We start from the raw sequence: 25,187 nt of genomic DNA, 5'->3' as shown, positions 1-25,187 counted from the left end.
GTGCGAGTGTAAACTTGCCTCTACTCGAGGTAAACTCGCCTCGACTTGATCCACTAGCTCGCCTCTAGCTCGACTCAAAAGGTTTGGCAAACAAGCCAAACTCTAATGGTAAGCTCAAGCTCGAACTCAAGGAGAGCATGGACAAGTCAAGCCAAGCTTGACCCACCTTGACTCGACTGGGCTCCATGTACAGCACTAATGAACAGCTAAAGACTAATACATTTTATATGTTAATCTTATTAAATGGTAAATAGAAAATGGAAGGTATTATTTGATAATACTCAAAAGGGAGGAGCGCATTTGGTATACAGTGAAAAGGAAGGCGGTATATATAAAAACTGCTTGACTAAATTCGTTCCACGTGTATCGCAGGTGTACAATTTCTGAGATACTGCATCAAGCGGCACGCGGAGCCGGACTATAACTGACGCCAGTTTTCAAATTGGGCGTGATTCTCGTGGGTCGAGCTAAGAGAGGGAGAGGGAGAGGGAGAGATGGAGAAGGCTTCCTCAATCATCAGCTCCATTTTCGGCAGCACTCCATCAGAAGCAGAAGCAAAAATCACTTCAATATTCGTATATCCCATCAAGTCATGCAGAGGAATCTCCGTTCCTCAAGCCTCCATCACTTCCACTGGTAACTCCATTTCTTGTTTGATTGTTACTCTACCAGAGCATGATGGATGATACGCATGCACTTGGTTTTGTACACGTGGCATACACGTTACTCGAATTAAACCGTCCAAATCATGGAAACCGCTGTAGATAGGTTACGATATTAATTGAATTGTTGTAATCTCTGATTTGTGGAAATTTGTTTGTTGAATTCTAACCGTTTGATTATTTTTCAAGTTGAGATTAAAATTCGAAATCTACAAATGGAACAGTTAAGGCATCAGTTCAGTGTAATTTTTGTTCTGTAAATCATCTAAACTGAGGCCCACTATCTCGACGGTTTAGCTTGAGTTACAGATATTCCACGTTTTCTATCAAAGGTCACTGGTTCCTGATTTTTTGTCTGTGGCCCAACGATTAGGTTGGTCAGATCACTGGGTGGGCCACACATGCACAGAAAAGATGGATGGTTAAAAGGAATCGACCAATTGTCCATATTGATTGTCTACACACATGGCTTACTCGATGAGGGATGCGGATTGTGTAGGGAGGAGCTCACTGTGCTGTAGTGCGGTGTGGATTCTCTGTGGGGCCCACCGTGATGTATATGTTTTATCCATGCCATCCATCTGTTTTTCCAGCTCATTTTAGGGCCCGTGCATATCCAAAGTTCAAGTGGACCACACCACAGAAAACAGTGGGGATAATGATGTCCACTGTTGAAACCTTCCTAGGGCCTACAGTGATATTTATTTGACATCCTAACTGTTCATAAAGTCACACAGACCTGTATGAAGGGAAAACATAAATATCAGCTTGATCCAAAACTTCTGTGGCCACCAAGAAGGTTTCAACGGTTGGCGTTCAATTCCCACCGTTTCCTGTGGTGTGGTCCACCTGAACTTTGGATATGCTTCAGTTTTGAGCTCATGTCCTAAAATGAGCCGGAAAAACGGACGGATGGTGTGGGTAAAACACATGCATCATGGTGGGCCCCATGGAATCCATGCCACTTTATAGCATGGTGAGCTCCTCACTACACAATCCGCGTCCCTTGATGAGTGGATTGGCCTATTTTTGGTCCAAGGCATGTTCATGGTTGGCCACATGTTATTAATGCTCTGGTTATTTCTCATGTTTGGCAAAAAGCACACAAGACACGAGCAAGAAGCTTTGGCATTTCTTGTGGAAAAAAATGATGAATATGACATGTTTGAAAAACAATGAGGAATAAAATAAAGATATTTTATGATACTCTGGAAGCGTATCAACAGCACAAACCCACAAAAGTATCTTATACAAACATGTAGCACTTGTCATCCATAGTTTAAACACCCAAAAACTTGACTTGTCTTGATGTTCAGCTGGATTGGTTTGACCCAAACACTCAGCCGACCAGACTCAGTATATTTACAGTAATAGTAATAGATAAAATTAGTTATGTTTTGGTTTTAAAAAAAAAGTTAACTGAAACAAACCAATGCAGGACGCTCCTGTTATATTGTCCATCTGGTTGATTAGGTGAGGTTGTCAGTTTGAAAGTCACCACCAATTTCTTTTCGACTTTTATTAGAAAAATAGCTGTTGGTTGACCAGGTGTGTAGCTCGACTTGAGTCACTACGAATCATAACTAATCGACTGAGTCAGCAAGGTAACTTGATGGGTCTTGTCAATTTCAGACCCAGTCAGACCCAGGAGCGAATTTCCCATAACACAAATATGAATCTTGTTGAGTCTCACAAGCGAGTTTCCTCACATAGCTTTGCTAAATTTTACTAGAAAACTAGGTAGCTTACATATTCACACCCCTAAAATAGAATTTAGAGAACATAGCTTTGCTAAGCACACACACGTGCAATAAAGCTCATGTAAACTCCACCCATGTGCTAGATCCTATCCATCCATTGGTCGAACTTGTAAATGTTTTACCAAAAATAAATCTAGTCCACTCAGCATGTGAACCCCAATATTGGAAACAAGTGGATGGGATAGAAAGGATAGAAATCTTCCGCCAAGTTTTTCTTTTTTTTTTTCTTTTAACCGGTATAATTTTGGCAAAATGTGGCCCACCTGACAAGTGGATCAATCTTATTACTGGGCTAGGGCATCAACATAGTGGCATCTTTCTGATGGATGGATTGCATCTTATACATGTGCTTCACTGCACACACATGTGGGTTTAGGAAGGTTCTACAACACATTCCGGCTTCAGTAGAAATTGAAGAAGGGAGATGATCAAGTTTGCTTGGTGGATGGAAACTTTTCCACACACCTACTTGCATTTTGACTTGTACAGATTTACATCTTCTATGGAGACCGCCCATAAGGTAGTGTCCACTCTTCTTTGCTATGTAAAAATCGAAGCAATCAAATGGCTATATTCTTTGAACAATCCTGTCCCTACATTCTCCATGACACTAAATGGACAGTTTGGATCATCCAATCATTTATCATTATGAATTCTTCCCAGTACAGAAGATGCGTAGACTGAACCTATTAGACGATCCGGATAGATGAAATGGATAGGGCTTTATTGGGACCCCAAATCCTGGGATGTGAATGGGACCTGTCCATGGAGCCCACTTTGATGTATGCATTGTATATGTATGCCATCTACTGAAATAATATATTAAAAAAATACTTGTAAAATGCCATGAATCGTCGAGGGAGGAAGGGATGAAAGAGGCATCGATGCTCGAAGATCGGCTATCGGCCGGCAGCGTGTCGAAACTCCAAGATTATTCAACGTGCATGCACTTTAGAGAGCATGAGAGAGAGATAGAGAGAGAGAGGAATGAGGGGCTATGAATCCCCCTTTTGTAATTGCAAAATGACCGTTTTGTGAAAAATATCTTCTAATCAACGCCATGATTCAAATCGGAAAGAAATTGAAAAGCAAATCAAGAAGATTCAAGAGAAGAAGGAAGAATCCAAAAAAAAAAAAACCCAAATAGAAACCGTTGTTAGAAGCTACCATTTCTGTTAGATTTTTTCTGAAATATAATTTTTAAATATATTTTAAAAAATTGCTGACGTGGCAATACAATGACGTGGACCAATAATAAGGCTGGAATCAGCTACTTCCTGTTTCCGGGAAATAGAGGATCCAGTCCACACTCATCAAAAATGACAATTACTAATTACTATGATAATCATAATATTATTAATTTTTGGTGATGGTGTTTTTTTTTTCTTAGATAGACATGCACCGTTGAAGCTTTACTGTAAGGAATAACTGTCCACAAATAGGCCTTTTCTGTTTGCATTCTTGAATTACAAGCAATATACTGCTACTTTTGGTAGTGGAAAAGTTTAGTCAAAGGGGAGATTGTCTTCATACATGATCCATGAAAAACACTGACAACCAAATGGACTACTTGGGTGGTGGCGGTTGGTGCAGCTGGTGGGGGCTTGAGGGTTATATGTACTTTATCATGAACTCCTTGAATCAGTAGTTTGCCGTCATATGCTGTGATCTTTATCTTTTTAGCTGTTCTCAGGGTTCCAATCAGTGCTTCAAATATTTTGGGTCGCCTATCGTCATCGAAGATGATGATGAATTTGACCTTTTAGGACCCATCTTGTTGGATCTGTCTAGTTATTTGAGAACTGACAGACTGCAAATTTATAGGTAATGAACGAACATGTAGAATGGAAGCCAATGAAAAAGAAGAAGAAAATTGGTATTTTCCTTTCCCAGTGGCATTTGAATAGGTACCATTAGGTGGTTTATGTCACTAGAAAAGAAAACCTTCTCTCTTGCTGGTCATATGATTTGAGACACTTGAGTGGATAACTAAGGATGTGGAAGGAAAGGACTGAAATGACATATAATTCGTAGTTGTAGTACCTGGACAGTCCACTCTACTCAAGTTTCTGAACTTATAGATGCCTGTAGTGACAGTTTAGAGTCCTTTTGGAAAAGTCTGCCTTTCTTCATTGACAATTGCCCATTATATAGGTAGATTACAAGCTATTTATGGAAGAAATACAAGCTGATCTTCAGCCCCTACCATATATACATCTATCTAAATATATTGTACAGCTAATATATCCTAATTAAGGAAGGAATAAATCTGTATAACTGTCATATCAGTCAAAGCTGTAGATATTAGCTGTAAATCTGCTATTAGCTGTAAATCTGCTGTAGATATTAGCTGTAAATCTGCTGTAAATCTGTAAATCTGCAAAGCTGTAAATCTGCAAAGCTGTAAATCTGTAAATCTGTAAAGCTGTAAATCTGTAAATCTGTAAAGCTGTAAATCTGCTGTGTAGATTGATATTTCCTTTGACATCCCCCCTCAAATTGATGCTGGTAAATCGACAAGCATCAATTTGCTAACGAGAAAATGATGGCGCTGACGTGGCATGGATTTTGTGAAGATATCGGCGATCTGCAAAGTTGTGGAGATATGTGGAAGAGTGATGACTTGATGATCATAGGCTTCCTTGATTGAGTGACAGTCAACCTCGATGTGCTTGGTGCGTTCGTGATAGACTGGGTTTGCGGCAATTTGGATGGCACTAGTGTTGTCAGCATGGAGTGGAGTAGGATGTACGGGAATGAAACTGAGCTCTGTGAGGAGACCACGCAACCAAATGATCTCGGAGCATGCTGCAGACATGGCTCGGTACTCGGCCTCAGTAGATGATTTGGAGACGTGGTCCTGCTTCTTGTTTGTTGCCAAGTGCCACTAACCGAGCTTTGTAACGATCTATGGACCCATCGGAATTAAGCTTGATAGAAAACACGAACTTACTGCCAAGGGGTTTCACGGAGGAGGGACATGGAACAACATCCCATGTTTGGTTTTCTTCAAGTGCGAGAAGTTCGGTTTCAATTGCTTTTCGCCAACACTCATGCTCCATTGCCTGTTTATAAGATGAAGGAAGAGAAATAGACGACAAAGTGGCTATGAAGGATGAAGGAGAAGAGAAACCAAACCTATCTGGGGGTCTACGAACCCGAGTACTGAGTCGGAGAGAGGGAGGTGCAGGTGCTGAAACAGGAGCAGCAATCGGGGAAGAAGCTTGAGGGGGCTCAGGAGGTGCTGAAGGTTGGTGGGAAGTGGCGGTGGAGCGTCGTCGATACACTAGGAGAGGTTTAGAAGGGACTGGATCTGCAAGAGAGTTAGGAAACATAGGCAAAACAGAAAATGAAGGAGAAACATGATCCTGATGGGTAGAAAAGAAATATTGATTTTCGAAAAAAATCACATTTCTAGAAACTCGAATGCGACACAGATTTGGATCATAGCAAAGAAAACCTTTCTGCTGTACTGAATATCCTAGAAAAGCACATTTAATTGATTGAGCCGTAAGTTTTGTGCGTTCATGTGCAGGAAGATGAACATAACAGACACAACCAAAGGTACGAAGGTTAGAATAAGTTGGAGGGTGACCAAATAACCTGGTGAAAGGTGAGTCATGGTTCAATGTGGGAGAAGGCAACCTGTTAATGAGATGGACAGCAGTGGAAAGAGCTTCACACCAAAATCGAGAGGGCGTGGAAGATTCTAACAGAAGAGTGCGAACCACATCAAGAAGGTGACGGTTCTTCCTTTCAGCCACTCCATTTTGTTGAGGTGTCGAAGGGCAAGACCGTTGAGAGATGATGCCATGATTCTGTAGGAAGTCCTGAAACAAATGAGACATATACTCACCCCCATTGTCAGAACGAAGGATTTTGACATGGGCCGAAAATTGTGTCTGAATATATGCATGAAAAATCTTAAAAACAGAAAATACTTCGTCTTTGGAATGAAGGAAATAAATCCATGTGAAACGACTATAGTCGTTAATAAAAGTGACAAAGTATTTGTAATTAGCATGCGAAGTAACTGGTGCCATACCCCACACATCACTATGTATCAGATCGAAAGGTTTGACAACATGCGGTGTGTGAAAAGGAAAGGGTAGAGTTTTACTTTTGCCAAGTCTGCAAGAATTGCAATCAAACTGAACAACACTAAGAGATGGTGTTTCATTATTCCCAAGAAAACCAGATTTCAATAAAGCATGAAGTACATTAGAGTTTGGATGTCCGAGACGTTTATGCCACGCTCGGTAATCAACATGAGCAGAATTACAAGCGACAAAAGGCAAAGAAAAAGAAGACAAAGGAAATTGAAGAGGAAAAAGACGTCCCACTTTAGGCCCCCTCGCGATCATCCGCCCTGACTGTTGATCCTGCACAATACAACTAGATTTAGAAAACTCTACTTTACAATCATTATCAACTAACTGACCGACAGACACAAGATTGGTGGTAAGACCGGGAGATACGAAGACATTAGTGAGAGAGGAGGAAACATCACCAGTGGCCGTGATAGGTAAATGATTGCCATCAGCAGTGTGAATTTTGAGATTTCCAAAATATTTGTTTACATTGGTAAGAGAAGCAGCATTGTTTGTCATATGATGGGAAGCCCCGGAATCAAAGTACCAAGGAGATGATGTAGTGAAGGGTTTACCTGAGAGTCCTAAAGCTGAAAATGCAGAAATGATCATTTGTTGAATCATGTCAGGGGTCACGGGTTGGACTGAAACGGGAGCAGGAGCAGGAGCACTTTGTGTTGTATTCACCAAACTACCCGCACTAGAAGAGCCAACTGAGACAGTATATGCTGTCTCCGATTTCTTGGGGGGTCGAGTTGGGCATTCCTTGATGATATGGCCATCCTTTTTGCAATAGTTGCAGAATTTTCGGGGACAGTTTGCAGCATAATGACCAAATCCCTTGCAATAGAAGCACTGAACAGTGCTCATATCCCTGCTTCGTGGCCTGCCTTGTGCTGCATAGGCTACAGGAACAGATGTAGATCGTCGTTGTTCCATGGTGGTTTGAGTGAGAAGGCGCTGGTCCTCGCGAAGAAGATCATTTAGGCATGTATCCAAGGAGGGGACAGATTCTCGGTTCATAAGATTGGATCTGGTGCCTTCAAATTCAGACCTTAGTTTCATTAGAAATTGATCCCTCTGAGTAGTTTCATGGACAGATTGAACAGAACTAAGACCTTCGGATGGTAAGTCAGCATAAACTATATCAGTGTATTCAGCCCAAAGATTAGTGAATCTAGAGTAAAAATCAGAGATAGAAAGACTATCCTGTTGGAGAGTGGCCAATTCATGTTCAAGCTGGAAACGACGAGCAGTGTTTTGTTGACTGTAGACCTTCTTCAGGTATGTCCACATCTGAGCTGCAGTCTGAGAAGATCGAAGGTTCAAGATGATGTTGGGTTCAACGGATCCCAAAATCCATGCCATAACTTGTGCGTCCTTGACTTCCCACTTGGCGTGTCGGTCTTTGTCTTTGTCTTTGTCAGGAGCTAGGTTACTGCCATCAACATGTCCCCACAGCTCCTTACCTTTGACGAAAATCCTGAAATGAAACGCCCAAGCAGAGTAGTTCTTGCCATTGAAACGAATCAAAGAAACATCAGACTTATCGGAAGACATGAGGTCAACAGAACTAGAACAAGAATAACCGAGACTAAGAAACTTGAGAGCACGAATGGAAATTTAGAGCTATAGCTTTGATACCATGACAGTTTAGAGTCCTTTTGGAAAAGTCTGCCTTTCTTCATTGACAATTGCCCATTATATAGGTAGATTACAAGCTATTTATGGAAGAAATACAAGCTGATCTTCAGCCCCTACCATATATACATCTATCTAAATATACTGTACAGCTAATATATCCTAATTAAGGAAGGAATAAATCTGTATAACTGTCATATCAGTCAAAGCTGTAGATATTAGCTGTAAATCTGCTATTAGCTGTAAATCTGCTGTAGATATTAGCTGTAAATCTGCTGTAAATCTGTAAATCTGCAAAGCTGTAAATCTGTAAATCTGTAAATCTGTAAAGCTGTAAATCTGTAAATCTGTAAAGCTGTAAATCTGCTGTGTAGATTGATATTTCCTTTGACATTGAGAGCAGTCAGTTGTTGTAGCTTACTGATTGCCTGGTGTGTGGAATCATTTGCTGAATCACCAAAAATAGGAGTTAACTCCCCTCGGTAGCAACTGCATTTGCACATGTAGGCTTTGGTTTGGGATGCAGATGTGGATGTAGTTCCTGTTGGAGATTTAGTGTGTTTGTGTGTGTTTGTTGGGTGACTTTGTGCACCTGTGATGCGTCATATCTATTATTATTGCGAGTATGCGTGTTTATGCATTGGTGCTCCACGTGGAATTTGTTTCTTTTCTGTTTCGGGTTTTCTTAATAAAATAATATTAGAATGAATGCTTAAAAGAAAGCCACACCTTTTCAATTGAGTTTCTTGCTGACAATGTGAATTTAGGTATAGGGAATAATGAATTGTCCATTTATACACCAAATTAAGTGCTGAACAGTAACTTTAGCAGTCGATCATTTCTATCCATGACTACAGCCCAGTTTCTAAGAGCAAATTACTCATTGGACAATATTTGAATGGTGCTGACTTGCTTTTGGAAGAGCAGGCCTATTCCACATCTCCTAGAATGGAGAAAGTCTATCAAACTGGCTCAAAATGGTAAGTAGCTCAATGTGGCAAGCTGCCGGATTGATCACAATGGCCGTTCCGCTCAATGCGTGTATAGTAACTTCCAAATGCACCAAACCTAGCTCAACAGATATTTAAAAAACATCTGTTGTTTTGATATCTTTTGCTATTTTTATATTTTGTCATCATTGTTCCATCGGAGATTGCACCAACTGAAATTTGATGAAATAAGCTCACATGGTTAAATTGTTCGCTTTGAGTAATTCTATAGTGCTGGACTATGAGATCCTTTGCAATTCATTCATCTTCGGTGATGAAATATGTTGTGACAAGATGGGAAACAATAATTTCATCTGGACTTGTTACCAGTTACCACTAGTAATTGTTGTGCTTCCTTTTGTAGGATTTCGATGGGACAGACATTGGGTGGTTGTCAATTCCAAAGGAAGGGCATATACCCAAAGAGTTGAACCAAAGCTTGCTCTGGTTGAGGTAGAGCTGCCAAAGGAGGCATTTAATGAGGGTTGGGAGCCTACACAAGGTTCATATTTAGGTATGGAAGCAGTTATTTGTTCAGAATTCACTTATCTAGAAAAAGTTTATTTTCATTGAGCTTTTCAGATCTATATTTCTCTCATATTTTCCTTGTGAAATATGTTGCAGTACTTGGCATTGGTGACCATCAGTAAAACTATTGCTTGGAAACCGTTGTCGTGCAGTTTAACGTTCAATTATTGGAGGAACCTTTATACGTGTTGTTTGGATGTTTAAACTAACTCGTTATTATAGACATCATTCATATGAAATTTTAGTTATCTATCTGAGGTTTCTTTAAGTAGCTGAATTTATTTTAGAATTGCTATTGCCGCACCTCTTAATTAACTTTCTTCTATGTAATCCATAGTTGGTATTGTGATAACTGATAAGAATGACTGGAGGCAACCAACAGAGTTTCTTTATCAAGCAAGTGGTGACTGGAAATGATTTTTATATGCTGAGGTAACCCTAGACAGTTGGTATGCTTGAGTCATAGTTGCAAACTGCATGAGTGCAAGCAAGAGAAATTTCCGAAGCAGGAAAAGTGAAGCGTCTGTTTCATGCCAGCGACTTGAACACATAGCATAGTGGGTGCATGGATAAAGAGAAGAGATCACCGTCTTCTTATAAAAAATAACCATTGAATCTACAAAAAGAGATCCTTGAAAGCAAGAGACAAAAATTGTTATTGTTGATGAAAAGTTTGTTTACAAATCCATCCCTTATGTAAGCCCTACACCTAAATTCGTAACTTACCCAAAATAGTAAATTTTCCTAAAATAACACTTTTACTAAAAATGGAAAATTACTTCTAAATTGACTCAAACTCTTTCCTATGACTCAAACAAGGGCTTTAGGCTATTCCAGCACTCCAAATGCTAAAATAGCAAAAACCACAACTTACTAAAAATAGTAAATTTTAACTTTTAACTCAAAATTAACCTGTAAAATAACCTATTTTTTTAAAAATTATTCAGGAGTCAATTAACCTTTGGCATTGGCCCGAATGTAGATCTTGCCGATAGCTTTCCAGTGACATTATGTGCGTGAAACGTATAACCAATTGCAAAGTTACGGCCGTTGGAAGCTATAATGTGTGCCAGACCCTTGGATCGAACTTTCTAGTCCAATATCTTTCAACCTTGACCATCCATGAGATTGACCTTAACTTTTTCCTATATCAGACTCCTCCACTTGAAAAATTAAATTGGTCCTCGAGGTTAGAACTTTTTATTTTTTTTAGAGATCTTGAGTTTATAACATCAATAGCCCATCATGATGACTTGCCTTTTGTAGCACATCTTCTTTGTCTTTAGCATCAACTGATGGTGAAGGCTTATACATCATATTAGAATTATATACTTATGGTGGAACTTTACAAAATGAAACCTCACTTCCGTTTCTTTGCATTCCTTCATATTTCGCTGCGTTCATCTCCACCATTTTTGTAAGAATGGATTTGTGATCATGGATTGCTTGAGTGTTGATTGTTGCTTCATTCATCTTTCTTTATTAGTGTCTATTGGCCATGGTATTGTCATCGTCACTATTGGCCTTTGATCTGTGCACTCTAGGGTGACCACGAAAGTATCCATGTCCCTGGCAATCAAGTCATCTTTTACTATTGATCCATCTATCCCTTTTGTTAACCTATCTATCAACTAATGCTTTAGTTCAAATTTAAACTTTTTTCTAGACGGACCCATCAATCCATCCGTGGAACCATCAAGGAATCCAATATTGGATTCCTCTTAGTGTTATGGCACATGTTATGGAAGTCTGGAGCAATTTATCCATCCGTGGATCTATCAAGTAATTGGATGGTGGATTCCTCAAGCGGCACTCCGTATGCATAGGTCCACTTTTCATCTTCGTCCTCAAGAGGTACTCCTTCATCTGCATGAGTTCACTCTGTTGGGGAATTGTGGAAGCACACAGATGAATCAAGCAAATTATTCCAATAGCACAAAGAAGCCCAATCACAAAGACTCCGAATTTAACATGGAAAAACCCTTGCGGGAAAAAACCACGGCACAAAGCGACGGATATCACTATGAAAGCAGAAATTACAAGAGATAGAGAGAATACCTGATTCGAACAAGCGTCGAATATCCCCTTACAAGCCCTTGAAAACCTTAGGAACGAATTAGAAAGCTCTTAGATACCCCTTAATCCTGATTACACCTACCCACACACACACACATATATAGCCTCTAGGTGAATCATAATCGAAATAGGAGACAATCCCGCACTTACACAATTCTGCGTATTTTTTGCGCGATCGTTCGATGGCATCGACAGACCGTCGATGGCATTGAACCCACTTCGATGGCATCGAACTAACGACGAAAACGTTCCAGGGACTAAACATGATTTTCCCGGATTTTACCGATGGCATTGAGAAGGCCTTCGATGTCATCGAAACTAACTTCGATGGCATCGAGCAGGACACCAAAGTGTCCAGCATGACATCGAGTTGACTTCAATGGCATCGAACTGTCATCGACAATCATGTCGATTTATAGATTTAAGACATCAATCAACAACACACTCTTCTTCTTCCTCAAGATTTTCATCTCTTATCTTCAATATATAATTGGGCAAAAAGCATCTGGCTCCCTGAGTTAACATTGCTTACATAGGATTGTGGCGTACAACTTGGCATGGTTGCTTGGCCACAAACTGACTGGCCTTGAGCCATGTTGATGGTCCTGGGTCATTTGTTGCCATGAATATGTTTGCGATCCATGGAATCTATGAATCATTTATTAATACTATTATCTTCTTTATTGATTGTAAGTTTTCTTGATAAAAAGCTTGGGACATCGCGTGGTCACTATCTGATTATTCAGAGCATCGTCCGAAGGATTGTTGCCGCCCAATCTGCTATTGGAATCCATTGTCCTAAGGAAAGACTTTGCTCTGATGCCAAATAGCATAGCGGGTCGTGGATAAAGAGGAGATCATCATCTTCTTCTAAAAAAACACCTTGAATCCACAAGGAGAGAGAAATCTTTGAAAATGAAAGATAAAAATTAATATTATTAATGAAAAGTCTGTTTTTAAAGCCCTTTTATGTGACTTATATAGGCCCTGAACCCTAAATTCATAACTATCCTGAAATAGTGTTTGTCGTTGTTTGAGATTTAATTGGAGGCTTGTTTAGTCACTCACTCAGGTGTATCAAGTGAAGACTCCGTCAAATGGCACAATCGAGTGGAGCGAGTTTGGTTGAAAATGGTAATGCATGATTGGGATGGTTGATTTTGAGGAGACCTTTGCTCCCTTTACAAAGATGACTAGTTTACATACATTGATTGCAGTTGCTTCAATTAGAGGTTGATCCCCTATTTCTTTGTGATGCTTTGATAACCGTCTTCCGCTTCTAAGGGAAGAAGATTTTGTTTAGCATGTTCTATTCAATACTAGTATGAGAAGAACTCGACTTGATATTGTTAAAAGAAAGAGGGGAAGCAGAACCAAGTCAAGATGATACGGATCAACCCCTTCTTTTTGTGCCAAGGATCTGTACCATTTCCAAAGGAACTAGAACTACATATTCCTAAAATAATAAATTTACTAAAGATAGTAAATTATTTCTAAACTAACTCAAACCAGGACTTTAAGCTAATCTGGGAGTCTTCAAACCATAAAATAGAAAAAAAATTGTAACTTACTAGAAATAGTAAATCATAACTTTAAACACAAAATTAACCCCTAAAACGACCTATTTTTGGATAACCGTTCAGGGGCCATTGCCCTTGGCATTGGCCAAGACGTAGATGTCGCCTATAGCTTTTTGATGACATATTATATGCACGAAATGGATAACCGATCACAAAGTTATGGCCATTGTAAGCTACAATGCGCGCTAGACCCTTGGATCAAACTTTCTAGCCTGATTTCTTTCAATCCTGACCATCCATGAGATTGGCCTTGACTTCATCCTACATCAACACATGGGAAGCAATTGTAGTGATACATCGGGTAGAAGGTCCTTGTATTGAAGCTCGACTTGCATAGTAAAGTAATTGCTTTATGTAGTGACATTTGTCAAGTGGCCGATTCATAGAACGAAGAGTTCTTGTTTCCAGTGGCCTTTGGATCACTAGAGATTGGTTTTAGAGTCTCCTTGTGGCAACTTTTGCAACTTGAGGAGGAATTTGATATTGATATTTTGTGTTCTCTTTATGCAATGCTCCTTTAATAAAATGTTAATGGATATTCACTGTCATTGATTTTGAGAGGGGCCTATGAAAGCCTTCTTTTCTTTTTTTTTTTTTGCACCATTTAAATTTTAGAATTGGGACATTGAGGGACTTAACGTGTCATCTTCTTTCTTCTTTTTGGCTTGTTTAGGATTTGCTAATTGCTTTAAAGAATCAAAGGCTTGCATTACTTTCATAGAATTGGGTGCATTTTTATTGGGGTGGATTTTTCTATGGAAATTTGTTATATACCTAGGTAGAGAATATCAAAATTTTCCCAAAGGTGGCTGCTTCTGATGTTGGCCTTTGATTTCTAACAATGATATTAATATTTTAAGATTCCTCTTATGAAGATCCTTTGTACGAGTTACAGAACATTGTTGTGCTTCCTTCCTCATGTAGATCCGAATTTGTTCTTATATCACCCTTTTAACACTCAAAGACACAAGTAGGCTTCTGCAATGTGTTATTTGTTTGGTACATAGAGACTTGAGTACACTTGCAGTGTACACAACTGCTTAGTGTACGCCCGCTGTGTACACAGATTTATGCACACTTGTGAAGTACAAATGTACAATATATGTCTAGGATTAGGATTAGGTCTCTCTAGTTCATTTTTATCTCCCTTTATCTTTCTTTAGTCTCCTCTTTTAATTCATATTCTCTACATTTAATCCTTTTCTATAAGATTAATATTAAGGAGAAGGAAAAGATGACTTCCTCATCTCACATTCTCTTCTTCTCCTTTTATCTATTTTCTTCTTCTTCTAAATCTCACATGGTATTAGATAGACAAATATAAGGCACAACCGATTCTCAAGGGCTTCATTCAAAAGTATGGTGAAGATTACAGTGAAACTTTTGTCCCGGTGAAAGAATTGAATTTTGTTTGCATTCTCCTGTCCATTGCTGTGAACCACAATTGGCCCCTGCATCAATTGGATGTCAAAAACACGTTTCTACATGGCAATCTTCATAAAGAAATATATATGGCCCTTCCTCCTGGCTTTCGGCATCAAGGGGAGATTAACAAAGTCTGTTGTCTTCAGAAAGCTTTGTACAATTTCAAATAGTTGCCCTGGCCCTAGTTTGAAAAGCTTGGCAATATGATTTCCAACATCAGATTTAAAAGAAGTGCCTTTGACCATTCTGTATCTGTATAACATATGAATGGCAACACGACATTTCTTATCATATATGTTGATGATATCATTCTAACTGCACGAGCATGACTGAGATAGATAATGTTAAGAAAATTTTGGCCTTGCCATTTGAAATGAATGATCTAGGGCCACCAGAGTACTTCCCTAGAATTAAAGTGGCTCGCTTAAAATGAGGAATCCTTTTATCCCAATGTTTGTGCTAGATATTCTCTTTGAGACTGGTTTACTTGGTGCCCATGCTGTTGACATAACTATCTAAGTAGTCATAAGTTATATGAAAAATAGTTAGACAAAATTGATAATCTAGTGAGCGTCAACTGGTGGGTCAATTAATTTATCTCAGGTTTACTCATCAAAATATCTCTTATACGGTTGGAATTATAAGCCAGTTTATGCAATGACCTTGTCGTCACCATCTCAAAGCAATCTATCGAATTCTTCGTTATTTGAAAGCTACACCTGGTCGTGGTCTTCTTGATTTAAATCATAGTCATTTGAATATTAGTGGTTTTTGCGATGTTGATTGGCTGCCTTCTCCTCCGATCGACGCTCTACTACAGGGTATTGCATGTTTATAGGAGGAAATTTAATTTCTTGGAAAAGCAAGAAGCAAGCTGTTGTTACTTGCTCTTCCGTTGAAGCTGAATATCGGCAATGGCTCATGCAACAATGCGAATTACCATGGGTGAAAGCCATCCTTCAGGATATGGGATTCGTAATAACTTCTTCAATTGTACTACATTGTGATAATCAAGCAGCCAAACATATTGCATCCAACCTAGTCTTCCGCAAACACACAAAGTACATTGAAGTCGACTGTCATTTGATCCGGGAAACATTAGTTGCCAAGATTCTATATACACCTCTTGTTCGTTTAGAAGATCATTTGTCTTCACCAAAGCCACATCAACAGTGCGCCTCAAGACCATCAGTATCAAGCTTGTCATGAATGATATCCATGCACCAGCTTCAAGGGGGAGTGTTGATGTACACAGACTTGAGTACATCTGCGATGTACACAACATTTTAGGGTACACCTACTGGAGTACACTATATGTCTAGGATTAGGATTAGGCTTAGATTAGGTCTGTCTAATCTATCTTTTTCTCTCTTTATCTCTTTCACTAGTCTCCTCTTTTAACTCACATTCTTTAACTATAATTTTCTCATCCAACATTCTCTTCTTCTCCTTCAATCTGTTTTCTTCTTCTAGATCTCACATTATTTTGACGGGTGATTGAATGGAAATGACAGTGACTTTCGTGTTCAAGTTTATTTGACCCAAGGTCCGCATTCTATGAGGGAAAATTGTATTGGTCGAACGTTCCTCCCTATCTGGGTCGATCTTTACCCTGGCCTGCATTGTGGGCGGCTTTCTTCCCTAGCCCAGGGTGTGAGCAATTCTCTCTTTAACTTCCTTTTGGTCCAAGGTGTGGGTGTTCTCTTCCTTGGCCTAGTGTGTGGGCAGTTTTCCTCCTTGGCCCTGGGTGTGGGATTTTTTTTCTCTCTCTCCGTTTCTTGCTCGATTAGGTGCTGTGGCCCGAAATGTATCCTTTGTCTTTCTTCAGGCTTTTTCCCTTGGTTGTAAGAGAGATTTCTTTCTTGCCTTCTAAAAACAGTCTTGGATCGTCAGGGCTATAGTCTCCTCATAACTTTTGCTAACAAATCAACTGATTGCCCTCAATACGTATTGTGGAGATGCTGGAGATGAGCTAACCTCCAAGGAGGTCAGTGAATCTCCCTAGTAAACCTCACGACACATTAATGTGCAGTGTCTTTGGATAAATTTACTGTTCATTTAATTACATGTAGATGTGCAGGAAAAAAAATGTACACCCTCATTTATCTTGGAACCTATGTACTCTTGTATTTTTTTCAATGTGGTCAAAGTGCCCCATGTACTTATTGTACTTTCCAAGGGGTCTAAATGTATTTTCTGTTTTTATTTCTGAAGTGGATCGCATGAATGTTGTTGGCATATAACAGATATGGTTTCTATTGATTGCTTGGATGGCCAGCCCAAATAGCTGGGACAAGGCTATGATGATTAATTGATTATGGTTACTCGGGTAAATTATAATATGATATGGCGTTCATTAGACATGGTGCAGTTTGTCATTAGCTTATATTTCTACTCTTGTGCAGTATTAAGGGCCCCCGGAATGAATTTGTTGAAGGTACAATTGAGTAAAAACTGTGAACCAATTGATGGCATCACTGTATGGGAGTGGTCTGGTTCTGCATTGGATGAGGGAGCTGAAGCATCAGAGTGGTTTTCAAAGTATCTCGGGAAACCCAGTCGTTTAGTGCGTTTCAATACAGGTAGATCTCCATTTTGTCTAATTTAAAAGATTATTTCTATTCAAACTTATGTCCTTCTGTGCACTAGGAGAAATGTGAAGGATAACACATTAGAGGACTGAGGATCTTCTTTGCGGTACATGTGCAAGTGGGGCACATGTATGCAAGATTTGGTCCTTTCATCAAGTGGGCCCCACCATGAATCCGCCCTCCATTTTTATTGTACTTGTGCCCACCTGATGAGTGGACTGGCTTGATTTTGGTGCTAGAGAATGTTTATGGCTGGCCCCACTCGATGGGTGCTTTGGATTGCATGTTGCAAAATGCATGTTCAATTTTCTTCACTCAAATATCTGTACCAGGTTTCATCTGCTTCAGAATTCCCTTCCCTAGCAATGTGAGGAAATGAAAAAATGGTGATGCTGACATAACTCCCTCTCTCGTTGACACAATTCATAATTGGATGCTTGATGGAAACTTCTAACGGTTTCGAATAGATCCTCCTTTAATATTTCATATGATTTTGTATATCTATTCTATTACTATGCATGTAAATGTTAAGATAATCGACCTGTGATTATTTGATAGAAATGTATAACCAAAAATGTGAATAACTGGAAAAAGATAAAGGCTGAAGAAGGTGGGAGAACTCTGGTAGTGTTAAAAGTACCTCATAAATCTGTTCTATTCAACTGGTTAACTATATCCTTCATGGTCATAGGAAGACTGAAAGGTGAAGGTAAAGTAGGAAAGAAGAAGAAGAGGAACAAGAGAAATTTACTTCTATGACAAAACCTTAAAAAAAAATTTGAGAGGCTTAAGCCTCTTAGCGGGTGCAAAGCATACAAGAGGCATACTCACTCTCTGTGGCATAAGCCTCATTTACCGTAAGCCTCAGGTGTTGTGCTTCGGGGTGTTCCAAGAGAGCCTTGCCTTGAGGAGAGCCTTAGGGCATGTTTGGATTGCACTGGAAATGGAAATGGAAAGGAAAGGGAAAAGAATAATAATGATTATTTCCATGAACACTATTTTTCATTGGATTCCCATTAGGGTTTTTGTTTGGATGCCAAGAGAAACTCTCATACTTGTGAGACAACAGTCACATAATTTCTTGTGTTACTGTGGAAAAGTACAATGATTGCTATGGAAAAGTACTCCCTCATTTACAATAAGCCTCAGGCGCCGTGCTTCAGGGTGTTCCAAGGGAGCCTTGCCTTGAGGCAAGCATTAGGGAATGTTTTGATTGCACTAGAAATGGAAAGGAAAGGGAGGAAAGGGAAAATAATAATAATGATTATTTTCATCAGCACTATTTTCCATTGAATTACTATTAGGGGTCTTGTTTGGATGCCAAGAGAAACTCTCATACTTGTGAGACAACGGCCACATAATTTCTTGTGCTACTATAGAAAAGTACAATGATTGCTATGTGGAATCTTCCCTTGTTGTCCAAACATCACAAAGTGTCACATCAATGAAAAACCTTATCCATTTCCTTTCTTTTCCTTTGGATTCCATGTATCCAAACATGCCCTTATATGTATGCCTCCGTCACCTTCTAAAACATTGTTGAATAGATGGTTGAGCAAAAAAAAAGAGCAAAGAACAAAGGAAAGGCCGAAATTTTGTATTTCTAAGGTATTCCAAACCAGGATATTTGGAGCATGGTTTAGGATGGCCCCCATCAGATCAGCGGCTTGGAAACCTAACCATGGCCAACATAAAGTAAATTAGGCTCTTGGATAATATAGTCATCCTCAAGCATAGGATCATATAATTGCTCCCTTTGATCCCGTACTTGGCTGACTAGTTTGAATTCATGATTAGTATATGACAAACCATATATACTCTATGATCTAATATAGTTAGGCCATGTTTGGTGGACGCCTAAAAATGAGTTAATCTCATTTTAGTTAACAGTAATGATATATTAGAGATCTTGATCTCTAATACATAATTACTGTTAGCATGAACTCATTATGTATTAGAGATCGAGATCTCTAATGCATAATTACTATTAAATAAAATGAGATGAATTCATTTTTAGGCTGCTACCAAAGAGGGCCATAATGTTTCTGTAAATTAACAGCATATCCTAGGGCTATATTATGTTCAGAAATTGAGTAAATTGGTTACTGCTGCAGCATCAGAAACTAGGGCTGTGGATCCTAATTTTGCTCGGGGATACAAAACTATGTTTTCTGATGAATATCCTTTCTTGTTGATATCCCAGGTTAGTCAAACTAAGAAAAAGTACTCTTTAGAACCTCAAGATAATCTCAAACTGCGGGGATGATATTTTATAATGTTTTATCTTTTTGCAGGGATCATTGAATGCATTGAATGAACGTCTTGCTGAGCCCTTACCAATCAATCGCTTCCGACCCAAGTGGGTATTTGATATCTATATCCGTCATTTTTAGAGGAACTCTATGATGCCAACGTAAGGATATATATACAAGTCAGGTCCTTGGTTACATGATCCAGGTCAATGCTCCACAAGGCTCCTCTGTGATGGACCATGCCCCAATTAGGAAGATCATAAGCATAAAATCTCTGGTTGTTTCTCTATTTGATGTGAGCTGTTTAAGTGTCTGTCTTAACCATCTATTTGTGGGGCATCAATTGGATGGATTGTTCCATGCGGGAGATTTTTAGGCTACGGTCCATCCCAGTGGGGCCCATCAGATAAATGGTCTGGATGACCAAATTTTGGGCCCCGTATGCACAAACTGAGGACTCAAGTACACCACAAAAGACATGTTCTTGGGCGAGAACCATATGCTTACTCCACTAACCTATGGTGCAAGCATATGGGCAATCCCCATTGAGGTGTGCTTCGGTGGTACCGGTGCCACGACAAGCTACAGTGGTGCTGGGCAAAACTGAGGCCTACATAATGTATTCAAGACATCCAACACGCCAACAAGTGAGTCAACTCACTTTAAGGCTCCAAACATCAGCTCAAATGGACATTCAGCTGGGCCACAGCGTGGGGAATAAATTGAGATGGGATTCCCACCCTTGATTTGCCTGGGGGCCCATTGTGTTGTGTATACGGAATCAAGGCCTTCCAGACCCTTCATCTGTCATGGATTAAGGACCAGGACAAAAATCACTGTTCTGAAGATCAGGTCCCCATTTAGAATCAAGAGTGGGCGTTCACTCCCACCTCATTCCCTAATCTGTGGCCCACTGGAATTTTGAACTGATCTGATTTTTGCGCCCTGGCAATAACCTGAAGAGTTGCATCTGATGGACAGCGCGGATGCACATGATACACCATGTGGGTCTCACATATACCCATAACACTAGGTGGTCATGACATGGTTTTAAATGATTCTAATTTATCTTTTTCGATGTTTCAGCATTCTTGTTGATGGATGCGGACCATTCTCAGAGGACTTGTGGACGGTACTGAAAATTAACAACCTAACATTTAATGGAGTCAAGCTATGCGCGCGCTGTAAGGTAAAGTTTCATTTTTGAGTTCTGTCCTTTTTGATAGAAACATTCTTCATATCTTATTACATGAAGATTGGTATAGTAGCACCTTTTATGAAAACAAGAGGTCCACAAAGACTAGAATTAAGAACACTCTAATAGATGGTTTAATCCATCTTACTAATATTCTTGAAAATAGAACACCTTAGGAAAACCATATGATAAGCCATTGATATGATTCTTGTCTTACTGCCATAATTTTGTTCTTAATTTTAGGACTTGTTTGGCTGCATCGATTTCAAATCCTGTGGAATCCAGTGTATTTTGCAACCCGTGGAATCAAGTGGATTTTGCAAGATAGGTTTTTAAGGTGGGATTGCCAAAAAAAAAAAAAGAGGCGCTTTTCAGGGATTTTGATTCCTCTTCCAAATCCCTCGAAATTCTTGCTACCAAATGACCCAAGGGGGGGGGGGGGTGTTGGGTTTCTCAACATATATATATTACTTCAGGCAAAGAGGAGACACTGAGAATCCTAGTTCCATGAGTGGAATTTCAAATCCGTCTCCCCAGAAACATTAAGACTCATGTTGGTACACGATCAGGGTATTCATGCCCACTGTGCATGTTCCATGGCCTGAAAATCAGGCTGGTTTAGCATCAGGCGGGTGATGCGTATATGATGAATGTGGTCTGTTGGTCAATTTCTTTCATTCAGGTGCGGCCCACCAATACCAGACCCACTGTGCATTCACTGTGGGACCCATCAGTCGAAGAAATTGGATTTGGCATGCACACTCGTTGTTGCGTGTAGGGGAAGTAGGATCCTGCATTCCACCGTAAAAGTAGAAATGGGATTTTAATTATTGTATTAGGCTCAAATGTCGAATCAGTGCCAGTAGTTTTTATATGGATCTTGTTTCATTAGGTACCCACAATCAATCAAGAGAATGGAATTGCGAGCACTGAGCCAACAGAAACACTGATGAAGATTCGGTCAGATAAAGTCTTACGCCCAACCAGAAATCAACGTGGAAAGGTAACTCTTCTTGCTACATATTACTACAATATCCTCCTAGCCATGCATGCGGTGATTTTTTTTCTCAATGAAATGTACAATATCCAATTAAGCCCTATAAACTGTACATGCGGGGCCCATGTGTGGACCATCAGTTGTCAGTATCGAGTTGGTTAGGCTCATCTGATAGGAGATATATTAGGGCATGGCCTGTCCCTTGGTGGGTCCACCAGATCAATGGCCTTGATTACTGCAAGGTGGACCCTACTTGTACAATTACCTGAGCCAGTCTCGAGTTAGAGTCACGACTTGCCTGAGCCAGGGTAAATCAGCCCGACTCACCCAAGTTGGGGGTGACTCACGGTATCAAACTGGATCAGGTCCAACCATGCCCGAGTCGACTCAGACGAGTTGCATCCGACTCATCCGAGTTGTCAATCCATGAATATGATGCCCTCTTTTATGCTTATAAAATAAATCTAAGCAACCTTGCAGGTGTACTTTGGTCAGAATTTGGTCTGCAAAGAGTCCCTCTCTACTTCAGGGAAAGGAAAGGTTATTAAAGTCGGCGATCCTGTTTACGTCCTCAAAAAGGTCTCTTCTAGTGCAGACGCACCCGCCTGATTGCAGGTAGGGAAGGTGATTGTAGCTTTGTATGGTTCGGTGGACCACCACCAGTATTTTGGAGCTTATATATTGCCAAATAAGCATGTAATGTATATTATCCAATAAGAAGGATGGCCCATAATCAGGAACTGTATTATGCTTAATTATACATTCTAGTCTCCAACTTAACATATTCCATGAAAATGATGTGGTTTGAAGTGGCCTGGCACAAAAATAAAATAAAATCAGGCCAGTTCGTTCATTGGGCATGAATTGAATGAAGACGGCCCGATTGATGGGTGTGGTCTTTGTGCTGGGTGGTCATGCATGGTGAATATCACCATATGAATGGCTGAGTTGTCTCACACATGTGCCTGCTGGTGTGTGCCGGGCTGTCGAAATGTCCGGAATCAGATAACGTTTAGATGGGAATTGATAGGGTGGAACCAGAGATTTAATACTCAGTTACTTGACTTGAAACTTGGGCGAGTCGTATCAATTTTTGAGTCATAACGAAAATTGTTATTGACCTTGACTCAGTTTCAACTCGGCAAGTTGGCCCGCTGACTGGGCCATATTGGAGCGAGTGTTTGTCTTAATTGGAGGGGGGTGGGTGTGGTGGTGGTGGTGGTGGTGGGAGGTATCAACCTAGTTAAGAAATGATGTGGTCCACCAACTGGCTCAGCTTGACTATTTTGCCTTTTATTTTTGTACATCCATTTTAAATATCAATCATTGCCCTAGAATAGAAATGAAAATGATGTTATTCAATAATTTTTATTTTTTATTTTTTTTAAAAAATAAAGCCATATGATGGAATGCACATGGAGAGAGCAGAGAGAGGACCTCTCTTTAGGGAGAAAAGAGAGGAGAAATGGAGGGAAAGGCCACACCCTAGTATACAAAAGGAGAAAAAGAGTGTACAGACGTTCCAACTGTTTCCAAATTTGTGGCCCGATCGAGTGTTTGATCCTCTTAGTTTTTGGGGAATGATTTCTTAACTTGAGCCAATACAACAGATGTAAGGAGTAAATGTGATACAATCATCACCATTAGTTGTGTTAATGGGCTGGGCAAGAGCCTGAAAATCTGAATTTTGAATAAGCCCAGGCCAAAACAGATCAAATCTGGGCTGTGACCAACCCTAGGCCGGGCCCGTTGACAGCCACCTTAGGCCCTACAGTGTTTCATGGACTTGCAAGACGCTTTTGGATACACAGAGAAAGAAGAGTTGGTACATGCTACTTGAAGAAGTGAGGAAAGACCATGCTCTCTCTCTTCTTCTTTTTTCACATACCCAACCACACCACATGGACACTTATCCTATGATATCAGTGTTGAAATTAAGTCTGTCTACCACTGAGCCATGGAACTGGACTCAGGAAAGACTATGCCCTTGCTACACACAAAAAGGAGAGTTGTGCAGGCTACTTGTAAGAGAAGGGAGGAAAGACGACTCTTCCCTCACTAATTGCAAAGATAACATGATAAAAAAAATATATTTAAGCTGCTTGAATCCAAGTGTTTCCCTTGCTTTTTGGTCGTGAAATCCTAACTGATGAACAATAGCCACATCTTACAGTTCTAAAACTAACCCAAAAACTAATTTTGCGGGGGCAAAAATACCCAATAGCTACAACAGCTCCGTCACATGCATTCGAAATAGTAGCATTAACCTTAATCATACATCAGAAGAAAATGGATCGTCTATTTATTTTGATATTCCTTTTTATCATGGCTTTTTTTCTTCTTCTTTTTTTTTGGGCTATTACCAAAGTAGACCAAAGGTTTGACCTTAATTAATAATGGAGCAGCCTTTTAAACTCTTTTTTTTTAGACTTCTGAAAGTGACGGACGAAAATGCCCGTTTCTTCTTCTCCTTTTTCTTTTTCTTTTTCCTCTTTTTTCTATAAAAAAAAAAAAAAAAAAGATAAATAAATAAGAAAAAAATACTAGTAATTACCTTCAATAAATTTCTTTTTTTTTTTCCTTTAGAAACTAAAAGGAGAATGAAAATAAAAATATCGAATAAATAAAACTTATTTTCTTCTTTCATTCTTCTTTTTCTTCTTCATTCTTTTTCTAAAAAAATGGACAAATAAATCAGAAAATTAACTAATAATAATAAAATATTCTTAATCAACTTTGATGTCTTCCTTCGACGCATTGCTTAACCATGTATAACTTGTAGCCCGGTACACGAGCCAAGCTAGCTCAAAAAGCTCGCTTGGCTTGGCTCGATCTAACTCGGCTTAACTAGGCTTGAATGACGAATCGAGACGAGCCAAGCTTCATGTGACCTAGCTCGTTTTGAAAACGAGCCGAGGTCAAGTAGAGTAGAGCTTGACTCGGCTTGACTCGAACTTAGCTCGACTCGAATATATATATATATATATATATATATATATATATATATAATATTTAAAATAATAAAAGTTAAAAACTTAAAACCCTAGCCATCTGTCCCTTTCTTTCCTTTCATTACCCGACCCGTCGTGCTCTCTCTCTCTCTCTCTCTCTCTCTCTCTCTCTCTCTCTCTCTCCCACTCTCCTAAGATTGACTCAGCGTTTGCACAACTCATCTCAGCCGTACAACCCGCACTCGACCACTTGCTCTCTCTCCTTCTCTCTTAACAACAAAGTACATCTATCTAAATCTAATATTTCATAATTTTTTATTTCTGTAATTGAAAACCTCAAATCCCAAAATTGAGATTTGGGGTTTTGAAATTTTGATTTAGGGGTTGGGTCGGATGGCTAAGTTGGGTCAAGTGTGGGTGTTGGGAGCAGGCTCAACTTGACTCAAGGT

The 25,187-nt window shown here is 39.6% G+C and overlaps 1 protein-coding gene across 1 annotated transcript; it reads left to right on the top strand.

Annotated features, from left to right (window-relative positions):
* Positions 1-438: 438 nt before the first annotated feature.
* LOC131221118 (uncharacterized) lies at positions 439-22,567 on the top strand. Its single transcript, XM_058216244.1, has 8 exons — positions 439-636; positions 9,508-9,657; positions 17,158-17,334; positions 19,458-19,546; positions 19,638-19,702; positions 20,682-20,784; positions 21,683-21,793; positions 22,268-22,567. Exons 1-8 carry the CDS (start codon positions 495-497, stop codon positions 22,394-22,396), a joined length of 966 nt encoding a protein of 321 aa, XP_058072227.1. The 5' UTR covers positions 439-494; the 3' UTR covers positions 22,397-22,567.
* The last annotated feature ends 2,620 nt before the right edge of the window (positions 22,568-25,187 follow it).

This window comes from Magnolia sinica, chromosome 12, assembly GCF_029962835.1.
Source record: "Magnolia sinica isolate HGM2019 chromosome 12, MsV1, whole genome shotgun sequence".
Taxonomy (NCBI): Eukaryota; Viridiplantae; Streptophyta; class Magnoliopsida; order Magnoliales; family Magnoliaceae; genus Magnolia; species Magnolia sinica.
This window is presented reverse-complemented; position numbering and strand designations above follow the sequence as displayed.